At 36.8% G+C, this 16,973-nt stretch overlaps 1 protein-coding gene and 1 pseudogene across 1 annotated transcript in view; both read left to right on the top strand.

Annotated features, from left to right (window-relative positions):
• The window catches only part of LOC107560801 (dedicator of cytokinesis protein 9-like), a 105,693-nt gene extending 92,119 nt beyond the window's left edge, over positions 1 to 13,574 (top strand). The window contains exons 43-52 of the mRNA XM_016245067.1: positions 2,676 to 2,782; positions 4,491 to 4,613; positions 4,779 to 4,892; positions 5,012 to 5,017; positions 7,721 to 7,867; positions 8,686 to 8,896; positions 9,328 to 9,518; positions 9,612 to 9,712; positions 10,417 to 10,555; positions 12,692 to 13,574. Coding sequence (XP_016100553.1) covers positions 2,676 to 2,782; positions 4,491 to 4,613; positions 4,779 to 4,892; positions 5,012 to 5,017; positions 7,721 to 7,867; positions 8,686 to 8,896; positions 9,328 to 9,518; positions 9,612 to 9,712; positions 10,417 to 10,555; positions 12,692 to 12,817 — 1,265 coding nt within the window. The 3' untranslated portion in view covers positions 12,818 to 13,574. The remainder of the gene's footprint in view (positions 1 to 2,675; positions 2,783 to 4,490; positions 4,614 to 4,778; positions 4,893 to 5,011; positions 5,018 to 7,720; positions 7,868 to 8,685; positions 8,897 to 9,327; positions 9,519 to 9,611; positions 9,713 to 10,416; positions 10,556 to 12,691) is intronic.
• Positions 13,575 to 14,577: 1,003 nt separating this feature from the next.
• The window catches only part of LOC107560800 (solute carrier family 15 member 1-like), a 9,938-nt pseudogene continuing 7,542 nt past the window's right edge, over positions 14,578 to 16,973 (top strand).

Below are 16,973 nucleotides of genomic sequence, written 5' to 3'. Positions count from 1 at the left end.
TTGAGCTTGAGGTCACAAACTGATGGCTGGACATTCTCCTTCAGGATTTTCAGTGAGTTCCGTCAATTATGGCAAGTCGTCCAGGTCCTGAAGCTGCAAAGCAGCCCCAGACCATCACACTACCACCACCATGTTTGACTGTTGGTATGATGTTCTTTTTATGAAATGCTGTGTTGGTTTTACGCCAGATGTAACGGGACACACACCTTCCAAAAAGGTCAACTTTTGTCTCATCAGTCCACAGAATATTTGCCCAAAAGTCTTGGGTATAATCAAGATTTTTTTTGGCAAATGTCAGGCGAGCCTTTGTGTTCTTTTTGGTCAGCAGTGGCTTTTGCCTTGGAACTCTCCCATGGATGCCGTTTTTGCCCAGTCTCTTTCTTATTGTTGAATCATGAACACTGACCTTAATTGAGGCGAGTGAGGCCTGCAGTTCTTTGGATGTTGTTCTGGGTTCTTTTATGACCTCCTGGATGAGTCGTCGTTGTGCTCTTGGAGTAATTTTGGTTGGCCGGCAACTCCTGGGAAGGTTCACCACTGTTCCAAGTTTCCTCCATTTGTGGATAATGGCTCTGACCATGGTTCACTGGAGTCCCAAAGCCTTAGAAATGGCTTTATAACCCTTTCCAGACTGATGCATGTCAACTATTCTGTTTCTCAGCTGTTCTTGAATTTTTTTAGATCGCGGCATGATGTGTTGCTCTTTAAGCATGCTTCACTTTGTCAGACAGGTTCTATTGAAGTGATTTCTTGATTCAACAGGTCTGGCAGTAATCAGGCCTGGGTGTGGCTAGTGAAATGTAACTCAGCTTTCTAAAATAATGTGGTTAATCACAGTTCTTTCATGATTTAACAGGAGGGGGCAATTCATTTTTCACATAGGGCCACGTAGGTTTGGACAGCTTTTTTCCATTAATAAATGAAATTATCATTTAAAAACTGCATTTTGTATTTACTTGCATTATCTTTGTGTAACATTAAAATTAGTTTGATGTTCTGAATCTTTTAAGAGTGACAAATATGCAAAAAAAAAAAAACAGGAAGGGGGCAAAAACATTTTCACAGCACTATATATTGTTTATTGTTCCTATGTTGTAGAAAGAGTCCAAAAACATTTCACAGTATTTTAGAGGGAAATAAAAGCAAAGTGTGCTAAATATTATGTATAGTATTTAATCATTAATATATATAACACTGCAATTTGAATATTAATTCAACACATTTTATATATGAAGAGGGTACACTCTTGTAAAATTATGATATTTACTTTTGAAAATCCTACTGTCTGGTCTATAATTTGTAAGAATGCTTGAGTTAGTTTTAAGTCTTAACTACCAAGGACACATGTCAAATTTTTTCAGGTATTTACTCTTAAAGGTCCCATATTGTACACCTTTCTGGAGTTTTATTTTAAGTCTTGATGTCCTTAAGAATATATATTTGCAGTATAAGTACCAAAAACCATCTCAATATATTTCTACAGCTCCTCTCTCAGGAGCTCTGCTGAGAACAGGTCGAGTTTGGCCTGTCTAATTAATATTCATGAGCCTCTCTTCTGATTGTCCTGTTGTTTTCTGAGTGACGCACGGCCAGGCCAACCACAGGTAACTAGGGTCAGCGACGTCACAGCGCTAGCTGGAGGCAGCAAAACAAAGGGGAAACTGGAGGCGGCCCATTCAAACCAGCGCAGATTCGGCTACATAAGGAGCTTAAAATATAATTTTGTTGTGATGTTGGGTGCCAGAATCAACGTAATATAGCCTCAAATTAGAAATTTGATCGCATATCTGCTGCCACTGCCAGATAAAAAACCGACGACAGCTGTGGTTAAACGTGATAAAACGAGCAGACTGGACAGAAACCATAGTCAAAAATGCTCTTGTTTGCAGCACACACTTCTTATCAGAAAAGGTTCAATAAAGTATTGTCTGTTGTTGTTATGGGCAATTACAGACTTCTTCTAATAGTAACAATCCTGTCAGATCGTCCATCCTTTGAGTGAGAACGTTACAGGTCGGCCGATCTGGTTTCGTGGTTAAAGTTAACCTTTTCGACATGTTTCCATGTTGTTGTCGTTGCTCAGCAATGGCATGGATGCGATGTTGTCTGGGGGTGTGGCTAAAGGAGAGTGGGACGGTGGGCGGGGCTCGGGGAGGTGACTGAAGGCGGTGACTGTGTAGTTCTGATGTCAACTTTTTACGGAAGTCACAACGGTTCATGAAAAATCACAGCTACTTTATGCAGGCTGTGTGCATTTTACTGTGGACTGACTGTTTTGAAACTTATATGGTAGTTTAATAGCCCCTAGACCTCAGTTATCGTGAAAAAAGCCAGGAAATTTCAGTTTTGACAATATGGAACCTTTAATGATTACACAGTAGTGTGTGGAAGGTTTCACTATCAGTCATGTTTCTTTTCTCACCTTCTCACCTCCTCATATCTCTCTCTTCCCCATGTCTGATAAAGTCCCTGATGATATAAGTTATCACTCAGTATGTTAAGAATTAAAACATTTCATGACAGGACTCACTCCAAACAATTATCCTTCACCTTTTCTACCAGGCATTATCACACATCTGGCTGTTTTCATATGTCTGTTTTTTAAATGCCATTGCTTCAGGAAAACTCTGTCTCTCCAAATGTGAATTGTAATGGTTGTCTGTGTGTTTGTGTAGGCACGTTTAAACAGGGCTGTACTGCATTCAGAGTGGTCACACCAAACATCGATGAAGAAGCGTCCATGATGGAAGATGTGGGGATGCAGGATGTTCACTTTAATGAGGTGAATATCTGTCTGAAAGCCAGCAAACCATCCATTCAAATCAGAGAAGAAACAAATAGTCATGATGCTCAGCAAAAAGCAAATTCTCACAGTAGAACAGATGGAGCAATGAGAAGCCACCTTATACAGTAGCTGCTCTCAGAAGCAGAGTTCAGGAGAAGCAAGTTCAAGACTGAATTTGAGAAATAAAAATAAAAATGTCATTTGCAGGGCAGAATTTGAAATTCAAAGGTCAGCAGAAACAACAGTGATAAATGAAGTGCTATTAGATCCATAAAGTGCTTGATTCATTTTGAGGATGATTGAATCTGTATTTCTGATGCGCATGAGACGAGTAAAGAGCACTGCTGCAGAAATATATCTCATGAGTCATGACTTCCTACGTATATATTTTACTGCGGTATCCAATAACTCCATTCATATAATCCATATCCCATTGTTTCTATTAAAAACACATTTAATATCCATATCTGAATCTCCAGGTACAATGTGAATTGTCTGAATGCAAAACTGCTGCATGCCGTTACACAATCATGGCCCAGAATGTATTTGATGTTTAATATTCAATTTTGAAGTGGAAGATTTTGAACCAGTAAGATTTCACTTGAGGCATGGCTATCATATTTTGATCAACAAAATGACTTGCATTTTTGTCACATCATATCAAGTTAAGATACAGCATTATAGTGTCAGTGTTGATTTAGTTTAATATTAGTACAGTAAAAGAGGGAAGCAATAAACTAATATCCATATAACTGATGGTGGATATCAGTGAGCTCATCTCCACTGTGACTGATACTCAACCATCATTCCTGCACTTTGACTGAGAGATAAAACACTAATAAGATCAATCAACAGCCTTCAGCGCTCTGAAACAGGCTCATTATAGTCAACCAAAACCATAAATAAACCATATTTCCATAACTGTAAATAAAATAAATGTTAACTGAAATAATAATATATATATATATATATATATATATATTATTATTTCAGCTAGTTTCCAAAGCAACATTTCTAATTTTTGTTTAGATTAACTTGGACTAAAACTAAATCTGAACTTTAAAAAATAATAAAAATGCCAAACACAACAAAATTAGTGAAACTTTTAACAATTAAAATGAATTAAAAAAATTTTAAATAAAGAACATTTAAATAAAAAAAATAGTACTTCAACGATACCTGAGGAAAATATGATTCATTGAGCAAAAATGATTTAAAGGGGTCATATGATGCGATTTCCATTTTTCCTTTCTCTTTGGAGTGTTACAAGCTCTTGGTGCATAAAGAAGATCTGTAAAGTTGCAAACACTAAAGTCTCAAATCCAAAGAGGTATTCTTTATAAAAGTTAAGAGTTAACCACGCCTACCTAAAACGTCTCATTCTAACACGCCCCCACATACCTACGTCACGATGTGGGAAGATTTGCATAACGCCGCCCAAATGTTCACACAAAGAAAGAAGGTATAACTTTTATTCTCGCTGTAGTATTGTTGACGCTGCAGCCATATCTTTAAAAAGTGAATTTAGTCAAAATTCGAGCAAAGATTGCATTTGCATTTGTTATGTGGAGACATTCAGTGAGGCTTAAGCGAGACTAAATACTTTTGTATTCACTGTATGCAAAAATATCTTTATGTGTATGAGACAAATCTGCATTGTAAGGTTTTAAATGTTTAAGTGTGTGTTTGTCTTTGTGCCTCCTAGGACGTCCTGATGGAGCTTTTGGAAGAATGTGCTGATGGTTTATGGAAAGCAGAGCGTTATGAGCTCATCTCTGACATCTACAAACTCATCATTCCCATTTATGAGAAACGCAGAGATTTTGAGGTACAGCAGTAACACACACTGTAGAATAAAAAGGAGTGTGTGTTGAATGTCTAAGGGTGTGTTACCGGAGCTTTTACTAAAATTACTTACATCAGTACAGAAATTGAAACTCACCTTTAAATCAGAGCCGATGTGTTTTGTAAACCCTGTTGTTGTTTGTGGCAGAGACTGGCTCACCTCTATGACACCCTGCACCGTGCCTACAGTAAGGTCACAGAGGTCATGCACACGGGCAAGCGCTTGCTGGGAACGTATTTCAGAGTAGCGTTCTTCGGTCAGGTGAGTCTCATCAGCTTCACTCATCATGTCTTTATCAGGACGAGCTCTATAATAACTCTTTATTGTGTCTTTATTTATCTGTCATATGATTCATGTTTCTGCTGGTTCACTGTCTGAAGGCAGCGGTAAGTCTTGTGTGTTTGAGTTGAACTTTCTGTGGCCTAACATGGACTACTGGATTTCTATGCTCATGTTTTATCTTCAGTTTTGGGTGTAAAAAAAAATCATTTTGAAGCCTCCCAACGTATAAACATTACAATCTGGTCAAATAAAACAACAGTATTGCCCTGCTGACATAAACTTTGAGTTTAGTTGCATTGCTGGCTTCTTGGTGTGCTTACCTGCATCTCCTGCTGCACTGATTTTCTTAAATATGTTTGTGTGTGCAGATATGTGTGTTTTGCATTTGGTTGGTAACACATAACATGTCCATGAACCTTTTTTGATCAGCATCAAGATTTTTAGGTTAAAATTGACAGCATATGAATTAGGCCTGGGCGATAAAAACGGTATCAATATTTATCAACGGTACACCTTCTTCGATATCGATAGAAAAAATGTTCGATATAGTGCCCGATATAGGCACGTGCTATGAGTGACGCAGACAGCACACACAAGCACGAACACGTGCTGAATGGAGAGTTGTGCCTGCCTGTGATGAGGCGATTGTAAATAAAAAAATTTATATTAGTCGAATTTAAAATAAACATTTGCATTTGAATGTAAAAATAGTACAATCGAATGTTAGGAGTGCGTCAGGGAGCGTCATCAGTGGCGCACGAGATGCGGTGATGATGATGTAATTGACGTTTTTGTGTTTTAATGTTTTGTTAGTCTAGCCCACGAGACGCGCAGTTGTGCGTTATTCATTCAAAATATTAGCGAAATATAATAGCTCAATGCATAGAAGAACTTGATTAGGTTAAAACCTAAACCAAGCCATCCACACAGAACGCATATTCAGCGCATTTTAGACGGACAAAGATGACTTCTGCACTCACGTCTCACACAAGAGATGTATAGAAAGCCATGCAAAGTTAAAACAGTTTAAACTTTTAGAAAACACGTCACAAATTTGTGGAGGTTCATTCATTTTCACTGCATCTCATATGTTTTTAAAGGCAATCTGTGTGATGGACGATTCGGCTCTTTGTATTAAGCAATGCATAAATACAAGATGCTGTTTTGTTCATAATTGTTTATGCAATTTACGAAATATATATTTATATTTTATTTATATGAGTTAATTTAGACGTAATGCAAGTTTTTTTTATAGACAGTTATTTCCTTGCATTGGCAATTTAATGCGCTGCATTATTTTGCTCATTGCGCCCTCCTGTGGCCTATTTAATCTGCATATAAAACATTAGAAATTAGATATTTGTCTAATTTTTATTTTGTGTTTGACTGTTAAAACTAAAAATATTTGTTGTTTGTCTCAATAAATTGGGTTAATTTAAAAATACAGTGGTTAAATAAAAAAAAAATTATATTGCTCTTTGTTTTAAAAAAGGTTATAAAAAATGTCAATAATTATCTATACCGAACGATATGAAACATTATATCGTTGATACATTGTTTAGCTATATCGCCCAGCCCTAATATGAATATATAACCCTTGCAAAATAAGAAGTAAAAGACTGAACTCGCAGATAATATACTATTAATGAAATAAAAGGCCACTTCAGTGTACTTAAAGAGAGACACTTTCATGACTGATTCTTAACCTTAAATAGACTTTTTTTAAAAGTGTACTTTGCAATATCAAAGTTTCACTTCAAAGTACATTTTAAATCATTGTTTTAATAATCTTTGTCATGACTTCATGTGCACTTATTTTAATGCGTGACTAAAATACTAAAGCACATGTAAAGTACTTATAATTTTAACTGTAGTGTGTTACTCAATATTACATTTAAAGTATTATAAATGCTTGTCAGTACAGTTATTAATTATGAAATTAAGTCCTACAAACGTAAGTGGGTCAAATAAAGTTCAGCTAACTGCATTTAATATAAATGTAAACTATTGTAAATTTTCATTCAATTGCAATTACATGTGGTTAAGTGTCCAAACTTTTATGTAATTTTTGTATGCTAAAGTACATGGGAAGTGTATGTCACAACTTTTTGGCCAGTGATAGGCTTACATTCAGTGATTTGGAAACAAGAAACAATGTTTTGTAATGTCTTTCCAGTATTTACGTATCTGCCACAATATGTAATGTCTTTTGGCAGCATGTATTGGTAGAAATGTGAATATTGTGTTATCTGATTGCTTTTTTTTCACTAGGAGCCCTAAAAAAAGTTATTTGCAAATGCATTTTAAAACAGTCAGCTTCCAAAATGTATTTTAACCCAACTGCCTGTATTCTTTTTCATGAAATGATTAGCAGTACATAAGACTTAACATAAGACAGTATGTCCTGGTACACCTGTAACTTTTAAGATTACAGCACCACCTTCTAAACCTGTTTCTGTGTTCAGCACAAAATGAATTTCCGACTAAAATGGGTGCTTAGTTAAACAACTGAAGTGTGTTTCTCATTGATGAGTTGTTTCTGTCGCTGTGGTGGTTTGTGTCTCTAGCAGTACCAGTGTAATGACTCTGAGATGAACGAGGTAAACTCAACTTTAGTTCTACGTGTGTGTTGTGTTGTGGAAGTCATCATAATCTCTGTTTAGTAATTAGGATTTATCATCAACACTCTACAGTTTTTATACTTCCCAGTGTTTCTGTTGAAAATAGTTGTGTCCTGTGACTAACTTCGTGTTCAAAAATTAGTAGGCAAATAGCTTGACTTTGTTTGACCTTGCTTGTTGTTTTAGGGGTTCTTCGAGGATGAAGATGGTAAAGAATACATATATAAGGAGCCCAAATTCACCCCACTGTCTGAGATCTCTCAAAGACTCCTTAAACTGTATTCAGACAAGTTTGGAGCTGAGAATGTCAAAATGATCCAGGATTCTGGCAAGGTACGAAGTGTTCACATACGATTTTGCATAACCAGACTTTTGACTATCAGAACAAAGTCTGATTCACATTGCAACTTATTCTGGCCAAGAAACGCCCACCTTAGACAGGAAGAGATTGACTGATCTGTCGAATGTGTCAAGTTTTTGGGGTGGGTAAACCTGAAATCGCATACAGTATATCATATGGGGCATATACCTGCAGTGTGGCTTTTTCTAGAAGATTTTAAGATGTCAATATTTGTGTTTGCCATGAGATGTAGAAGTCCAGACATATTTAACCAGCATTGAACAGTGTGGTTTAACTAGTACTACAACTATAAATACAGAGTTCTGGCATGAATCTCTAGATGGCGCAGTCCGATAGGTCTAACTCAATCTGACCTAATGACATCTTTATCACATGGCTCAGCTAATTGGTTCTCTCCTGTATTGGTAGCCAATGAGCTCGCTGCTCAACATTCAAATAAATGACTTGTGCTTGCTGTAGCAGTTGCAGCTTGCTTCAGAAACCCTCCACCTTCCCCAGCTCCACCTGTATAGATTTGCTACAAGGTGATTCATGTATGCTATATGGGGGTTATTTCATGTATGTTATATTTGCAGCAGCAATATTTCTTACATGCTCACAGCAGCAATGTTGTGGATGTATTGGCAATAGCAAGTCTCTGTACTTGCTCTGCCGCAGCAGCAGCATAGCAGATCTATTCCGCCAAGACCAAATACATTAACATTGCCATGTACATTACCATGCCAATCCCTCTGAGAGTTGTCGTGACAGAACTGCCTTTAAGATAAAGCTGGGTTACTGTTCGTTGCAGATTAATCCAAAAGATCTGGACTCTAAATACGCCTACATCCAAGTGACTCATGTCACCCCGTTCCTGGAGGAGAAGGAGCTGCTGGAGAGAAAAACAGACTTTGAGAGGAGCCACAACATCCGTCGATTCGTCTTTGAGATGCCATTCACCGTTTCAGGCAAAAAACAAGGTGGCGTGGAGGAACAGTGCAAACGCAGGACTATCCTCACCGGTGACTATACACACTTACACACTGCATACTGGCCATAGAAACTAAAGATAGACATAAGTTACACTTCCAGAGAGATCCTCCCAATCACAAAGTACAGGCCTTATCTTCACAGAGCCTCTGTATCTCGGATGTAATGCTCAGCGAACATGTCAAATCTTTCAGGACTGTTTAAAAGCATCTCATGAAGTCGTTTGAGTTCATGTCCAAAGCGAGGAAAGCTGGTGTCTAGACAAAGAAGCAGCTCAAATATAAGAGAGAGAGATAAGAATCATATTCAAACACTTGTTGAGTGTTCGCGATTTTAATTATTTAATGGTTTAACCATGTGTAATGTGTTAGCTTTGACCGTCCTAATTAATAATAATATTACTAACCTCATTCTTGGTTAGACGTCATATGTAAATCTTCTGTTCGTTCTCTTCATCTCTCAGCCACACACTGTTTCCCGTATGTGAAGAAGCGGATCGCGGTGATGTATCAGCACCATGTGGATTTGAACCCCATTGAGGTGGCTATTGATGAGATGAGTAAGAAGGTGCTGGAGATCAGACAGCTGTGTTCCTGCAGCGATGTGGACATGATCCAGCTGCAGCTCAAACTACAGGGCAGCATCAGTGTGCAGGTACACACACACACACACACACATGACCTTATGCTCAATGAGTTTTAGAATGTCATGTGATAACTGTAAACCTGTCTTTCACTCTCTCTTCAGGTAAATGCCGGGCCTCTTGCTTATGCCAGAGCTTTCCTGGATGACGCCAGCACTAAGAAATACCCAGACAACAAAGTCAAACAGCTGAAAGAAGTTTTCTGGTAAAACACACACTTCAGTCTCTGAGCACTCCTTCATCTAAAACTATTTTAAACAACATTGCATATATACCTGTACAATGTAATATATACAGTTTTATTTTTTTATTATTCAGCAATGATACATTAGATTGATCAAAAGTGACAGTATAGACATTCATAATGTTACTAAATATTTCTATTTCAAATAAATGCTGTTCTTCTGAACATTATACATAATACATAATATAACATTATATTTTAACATGTATTAAACAAGAAAACAGTTGTTTTAAATTGAAATAATATTTCTCAATGTTACTGTTTTTGCTCTAATTTTTGTTTAAACAAAAACAAAAGCAAAAAATGTAAATCTTAGACTCTTATATGCAATATATAATAATGAGCTCACATTGAACTACAATTAAACTTCACAACAGCTCAGCTGTTTAAAAATGGCGAAAGATCCTATGAAATAACACTAAAACACTAGTTAGTCAACATGGGAATTATGAGACCTGAATTATGCAATTTTTAATTTAAGTAAATCGAATCTTAAATCTTATTTTTGTGCTTTTTCAAAATAGCCACCTTTGTGTAGATTACAGCTCTGCACTAAATTATTTTGTCAAGAAGTTCAAACATTGAAACAATTTATGTGTGCCCACACATTGACTGGTATTTAAATTGAAATCTGCAGTTTTGTGTATTTGTGTGGTGTTTTGCAGGCAGTTTGTGGAGGCGTGTGGTCTTGGTTTAGGTGTTAATGAGCGTCTGATTAAAGAAGATCAGCAGGAGTATCATGACGAGATGAAGGCCAACTACAGAGATCTCACTAAAGAGCTGTCTGCCATTATGCATGAGCCTGTAAGACACAAATAGTTCACCCAAAAATGAAAATCATGTCATCAATTACTCCCCCTCATGTTCTTACAAACCTGTATGAGTGTGTGTCTTCTGTTAAACACAAAAGAAGATATTTTGAAGAATGTTGGTAACCAAACAGTTGACGGCAGCCATTGACTTCCATAGTATTTTTTTTTTCAATGGCTGTCAACTGTTTAATTACCAACATTTTTCAAAATATCTTCTTTAGTGTTCAACGGAAGAAAGAGGCTCAGGTTTGGAACAACTTGACTGTGAGTAAATGATGACAGTTTTGATTTTTGGGTGTACTATCCCTTTCTCATACTTATGTATAATGTATTTTCATGGTGTTTTTTTTTAATCTCTCCATTTTCTTTTCCTCTTTTGCTCTCATGGTCAGACTGAATGGTAAATTATTTCTTATAACTGAAACCTTCTTAAAACCTGGGATCCGCAGCCACAGAAACCCACAGGATTCACACACACGTCATTCACTGCATTCTACACATAAAGCTTTCTGCTACCAATGAAACTCTCATCTCCATTTAAAATGATGTGTTTTTTTCTTGCTAGCATATATACATCAATTTGGAAACTCTGAATTATATGAAAGCTCCCATTTCATATTGTGAAATCAGGAAAATGCAACTAAAATTGGGTCTGTTTGATGTAATTTTATTATAGCTACTGTTACCTGATGGGTTTTTGGCTTCAAAATTTAGAGTATTTTCATTGTTTATTTATTTATTTATTTCACACACAAAAAGGGACAGTGTACATTAATCAACATTCATGAATGTAAATGTACCCAAATTAGCCCGAAGGCTAGTTTTCATTGGTAGTCCCTTTGCCGGATGTTGTTAGGCCAAAAAACTAGAGAAAGAAAAGAAACACAATAGAAAAACAATAACAACGAAATTCAACCAAAAATTATAAATAATGTGGTGGTAACAAACCGCACATGCATCCTTAAGATAATATTGTCTGATAATATGACTGATCACAGTTACTATGCAGGATTGGTCAGTGAAGTTTAGCAAATGATCAACTGCAACACTACGAGAGCCACTGATCTATAATAGAGAATATAATATCATATAATATAATAGTCATTATATACTGAACAAAATTATAAATGCAACACGGTTTTGTTTTTGCCCCCATTTTTCATGAGCTGAACTCAAAGATCTAAGACTTTTTCTATGTACACAAAAGGCCTATTTCTCTCAAATATTGTTCACAAATCTGTCTAAATCTGTGTTAGTGAGCACTTCTGCTTTGCCAAGATAATCCATCCACCTCACAGGTGTGGCATATCAAGATGCTGATTAGACAGCATGATTATTGCACAGGTGTGCCTTAGGCTGGCCACAATAAAAGGCCACTCTAAAATGTGCAGTTTTATCACACAGCACAATGCCACAGATGTCGCAAGTTTTGAGGGAGCGTGCAATTGGCATGCTGACTGCAGGAATGTCCACCAGAGCTGTTGCCCGTGAATCGAATGTTCATTTCTCTACCATAAGCCGTCTCCAAAGGCGTTTCAGAGAATTTGGCAGTACATCCAACCGGCCTCACAACCGCAGACCACGTGTAACCACACCAGCCCAGGACCTCCACATCCAGCATCTTCACCTCCAAGATCGTCTGAGACCAGCCACCCTGCCACATTTTAGAGTGGCCTTTTATTGTGGCCAGCCTAAGGGTGGATGGATTATCTCGGCAAAGGAGAAGTGCTCACTAACACAGATTCAGACAGATTTGAGAGAAATAGGCCTTTTGTGTACATAGAAAAAGTCTTAGATCTTTCAGTTCAGCTCATGAAAAACGGGGGCAAAAACAAAAGTGTTGCGTTTATAATTTTATTCAGTGTATATAGATCAGTGACGAGAGCGCAAATGTCTGTAGATTTGACCCCACAAGAAAATGTGAAGAACCGTTTCAATTTGTTTGTCTTGTCTTATTTTATTTACAGTATTTTTTTTATTTTATTTTATTTTTAAATTAATGTTTTGTTTTGTCTTGTTTTTGGGTTTTGTTTTTGTAAATGCAAAGCACTGTTCAGATTCCATGTGGCTTTTATACTCACTGCAGTGCTGCGTGATTTCCTCTCTTTTTCCCTCCCCGGCTCCACAGATCAGTCCAGTGGATGATGGGATGCGCAGTCCTCTTCCAGATTCGCTGCACATCTTCAATGCCATCAGCGGGACGCCCACTGCCGCCACTCTCCAGGGCCTGCCAAACTCCTCCTCAGTGGTGTGAACCTGACCCCTGCAGTGACCTTATGACCTTTCGCCTTTCATTTCACACCTCTCCCAGACCTCATGAAAGGGGATCTGTATGTTCCTGCCTCATCCAGGGGATTTCACCTGCTGTTTCCTGTGGAGACTTAATCAAAAACTCTATTTTATTTTGGCCATTTGGCCAGTTTTATTAATAGCCGTAGTGAAGAGAGGGAGAATGGGTCTGAAAATGATGCAAGCCAAATTCAATCTTGTAAGCACTGCATTCAACGTGTGCTAACATCCAGACTCTGACTCCAACGGTTTTTACATATTATACATATCTGCATCCTCTGCATTATTCTATATTGTTTTATTTTGTATTACTTGTTCAAGCTCAGATTTTCAGTTTTTGACGTCTACTTGTTTTGCTGGCTCGCTGTCTGAGAGGCGTCTGACGTTGCCATCGAGTTCAAACCGCCGTCAGCATCAGACGGGTTTAAAGCTGTCATATGTGAGCCATGAGTCCGTGAGTGTGTTTGTGCAGCAGACGCACATTGAGTGGGCGTGGCATTCGTGTGAGGAGGTCAGCGCTTTCACTGCATGTGATACACTGGAGGTGAGGCGGAGCTTGTGCAGACACAAATGCTAATGTTCAACATTATTATCAATTATCAAATATTTTTATACTGTGGGACAGCTGAATGTGATATTGTTTTTTATCTGTATTTAACAGTCTCTACTCTGCTGTATTTAAACTGGTATTGTCCCTAATGCTTTGAATAAAATCTCATACAATTCTCTTTCAGTTGTTGGGTTTTTTTTTTAATTCAAAACAAATTATCCAGATTTTTAGCCATCATTAATTACCATAATTATATTGTGTTTTATCTTGTCTTTTCAATGTTGTTTTGTCTTTTGGTTGTTGTTTTGTTTGTTGTGTTTTGTCTTTTCGATTCTGTTCTTTGTTTTGTCTTGTTTAGTTTTTTTGTTCATTTTCTATTTTGCTTTGTTTTGTCTTCTTTTTTTGTCTTTAGCTTTTTTGTCACGTCTTGTGTATTTTTGTTTTATTTTGTTTTGTTTTCTAATTTTTTGTCTTTAGTTGTTTTGTCGTTTTTTTTGTCTTGTGTATTTTTTTTGTTTTGTCTTGTTTTTTGTTGTTACATTTTATTCAATTTTTTAGTTTTGTTTATTTTTATGTTGTTTTTTGTCATTTGTTAATTTGTTTTATTTTATGTTTTTTTGTTGTTGTTTTGTTTTTTTCTGTTATTTTAGTTTTGTCTTGGTTTTTGTTTGTTTGTCTTGTCTTCAGCTTTTTGTTTTGTCACGTCCTATTTTTGGGTTTGTCTTGTTTTGTTTTTTTCTTGGCTTATTTTTGTTTTGTCTTTTTGTCGTATTTGTCTTATTTTTTTATATTGTCTTGTGTAATTTTAGTTTTGCCTTGTCTTATTTTAGTTTTATCTTTTCTTTTTTTTTTTGGTCTTCAGTTTTTTGTTTTGTCTTATTTTTTTTTTTATTTTTTTTTTTTACCTGAAGATTTGATTTAATGTTACTTCTTCTATAATCCACTATAAACAGTGTATAAACACAATGTGAGCGGATGTTTTACCATATGGACCCCTGAGAATTATCTATCACTCTTGCTCTTGTTTATGTCATAAAGCAGACAGGACACAGTCCATGCTAATAAGACACACACCTGTTCTAGATGCTCTTACTCAGATGTCCCGTCCTGGCAAGTCTTTTCTCACACAGGTATGCAGCAGGTCACACACACATACACGCACTCCTGCTGCCAGTATGCCAGGTGAGAGCCTTGAGTGTGTCAAACTACAACCACAGAAATTACTATTTGTGTGATTTTGCATGTGTACTAAAAAATGATAAATCTCACAGACAAAAAGATGGACGAGACTAAGAAAAAAAAGAAAAAGGTAAGATTTATGTAATAATTTTAATTTTATGAAATAATCCTGCAATGCATTTCCTTTTTAATAACTGTTATTTTGTCACGTCAGAATTTGTGAGTACTGTTAACATCGTTTAAGAATAAAATTGTCCGTATAAGCTATATACAGTGGGTACGGAAAGTATTCAGACCCCCTTACATTTTTCACTCTTTGTTATATTGCAGCCATTTGCTAAAATCATTTAAGTTAAATTTGTTTCCTCATTAATGTACACACAGCACCCCATATTGACAGAAAAACACAGAATTGTTGACATTTGTGCAGATTTATTAAAAAAGAAAAACTGAAATATCACATGGTCCTAAGTATTCAGACCCTTTGCTCAGTATTTAGTAGAAGCACCCTTTTGATCTAATACAGCCATGAGTCTTTTTGGGAAAGACGCTCTCTTTGTCTAGTTGTGTTGGTGCTGTATGTCCGGTATTTTCTGCTTTGGGATGATGACCTTGCGACTTCCATCTATCATGCTTTTGTGGTGCTGTGCTACTTGACGCCCATCTTGGGTGCCATCATGGCTGATTCCTGGCTTGGGAAGTTCAAGTAGGTTTTTTTGTAAAGCTTTAAGGTGCAATTCCCCACAGGTCACAATCCATCCAACACTTTGAGAGTGAAAGCAGTTTCTGCAGACTGTCTCTGATCTGTGAGCATGTTTGTGTGTTTTCAGGACAATCATATACCTGTCCATAGTGTAAGCCATCGGCCAGGTCACCATGGCCGTCAGCACTATTCATGACCTCACAGATGCAAACAGAGACGGCACACCGGATAACTTCACCTTCCACATGTGAGTCAATCATCACACCATGCACCTCTGTTCCTTACTCACAGAGAACAGGATTAATAACAGAATTTACCATGAACCAAACCAACCAGCTCTAAGGTGAATCACATCAGTACATCATTTGTTTTGCAGCAAAATCAGAAAATGAATCATATGAATAAACTACTCTTAAAGCACTGCAATTGAATCGGTGTGGATAAATGTGTGTGAAAAGAGCTGTTTTCATACTCTAATGCTACAACATCCCATCTCACAAAAACATACAGTATATGACAATCTCAGAATTGTAGGTCAGTTTTTGAAATGTTTGTAAATGACAACCACACTGTTGCCCTTGTTGAAACTACACTGTTGTGGTTTCCACATTTTCAGTAAACTAAAATAAACAAACATTAATCCCATTTCTATTGAAACTTGTATGTCATGCATTTAAAAAAATATTTGTAATTTGACATTTGTAATGATGAATTTGCAATTTAATACATTTAAATTAAATTAAATTTAAATACAGTATCAAATAACACAAGTAAAAATATAACCATGTACTGTAGTATGTTAATCAACACGTCAAAATAAGTGTACAATTTTTAAAAAATATACTTTTTAGACCCAAATATTGTGACACACCAGTAAGGTTTCAGGAGGAAAAAATATATATTTCAGAATTTTCACAAAGAAATCGCTTTTTAACAAAACAATAAATTGTTTTTTATTCATGTTAAAGTAAATGCACGCACAGTTCAGTGATGAAACTCTTCTGAGAAGCTGAGTGGCAACACTATCTATTCTATCTATGCAACCTTTTTTATTTCCTAATCCATGTCAGTACTGTGCACCATTAGAGTTTTATTTATCCCTCTTCCTCCCCAGCACCACCTGTCTAGATCTGTTACAGTTCTTCCTACTTTGCCATGCCGCAGCAGTAGGATGTGTTCTTTAAATCTCAGTAAAAATATTTGCTCATGCCAGCAGCAGAATCATAGCAGATCTACTCCGCCAAGACTAATCTTCCTTTCGTATCAATAAAATGCTGTTAAAATCTATTTCGGGAGTTGTCGTAATTGAAATCTTTTTGTACAGTTTTAATGAAACTACACTAAACAGCCCTGATAGAACGGAATCTATAAAGTGTGTTTCTCTTTCAGTGCTCTTTCCATGCTGGGTTTGATCCTCATTGCTCTGGGCACTGGTATCCAAAGAGGGAACACTGGATGGACTGGGCCAATGTAGTATCAGCCTTTAGACGTCACGCCTACGGAACGTTGGCTAAACGTCTAATGCATATGGCACACAAAAGTGGAAACACTTCAGGAGTTTCGAATAATCCCAATCATTCGCTCCCAGTGACCACCCATATGAGATGCGTGAGGTGGATTGAATTTCCAGGTGCAATGTTGTTGCTTCAGATATTTCTGAACATCCTCTGAACTGACACTAGATTCATC

Source organism: Sinocyclocheilus grahami, unplaced genomic scaffold (assembly GCF_001515645.1).
Source record: "Sinocyclocheilus grahami isolate Dianchi unplaced genomic scaffold, SAMN03320097.WGS_v1.1 scaffold744.1, whole genome shotgun sequence".
NCBI classification, from domain to species: domain Eukaryota; kingdom Metazoa; phylum Chordata; class Actinopteri; order Cypriniformes; family Cyprinidae; genus Sinocyclocheilus; species Sinocyclocheilus grahami.
Note: the sequence above shows the minus strand (reverse complement) of the source record. Positions and strands in the feature narration are given on the sequence as shown.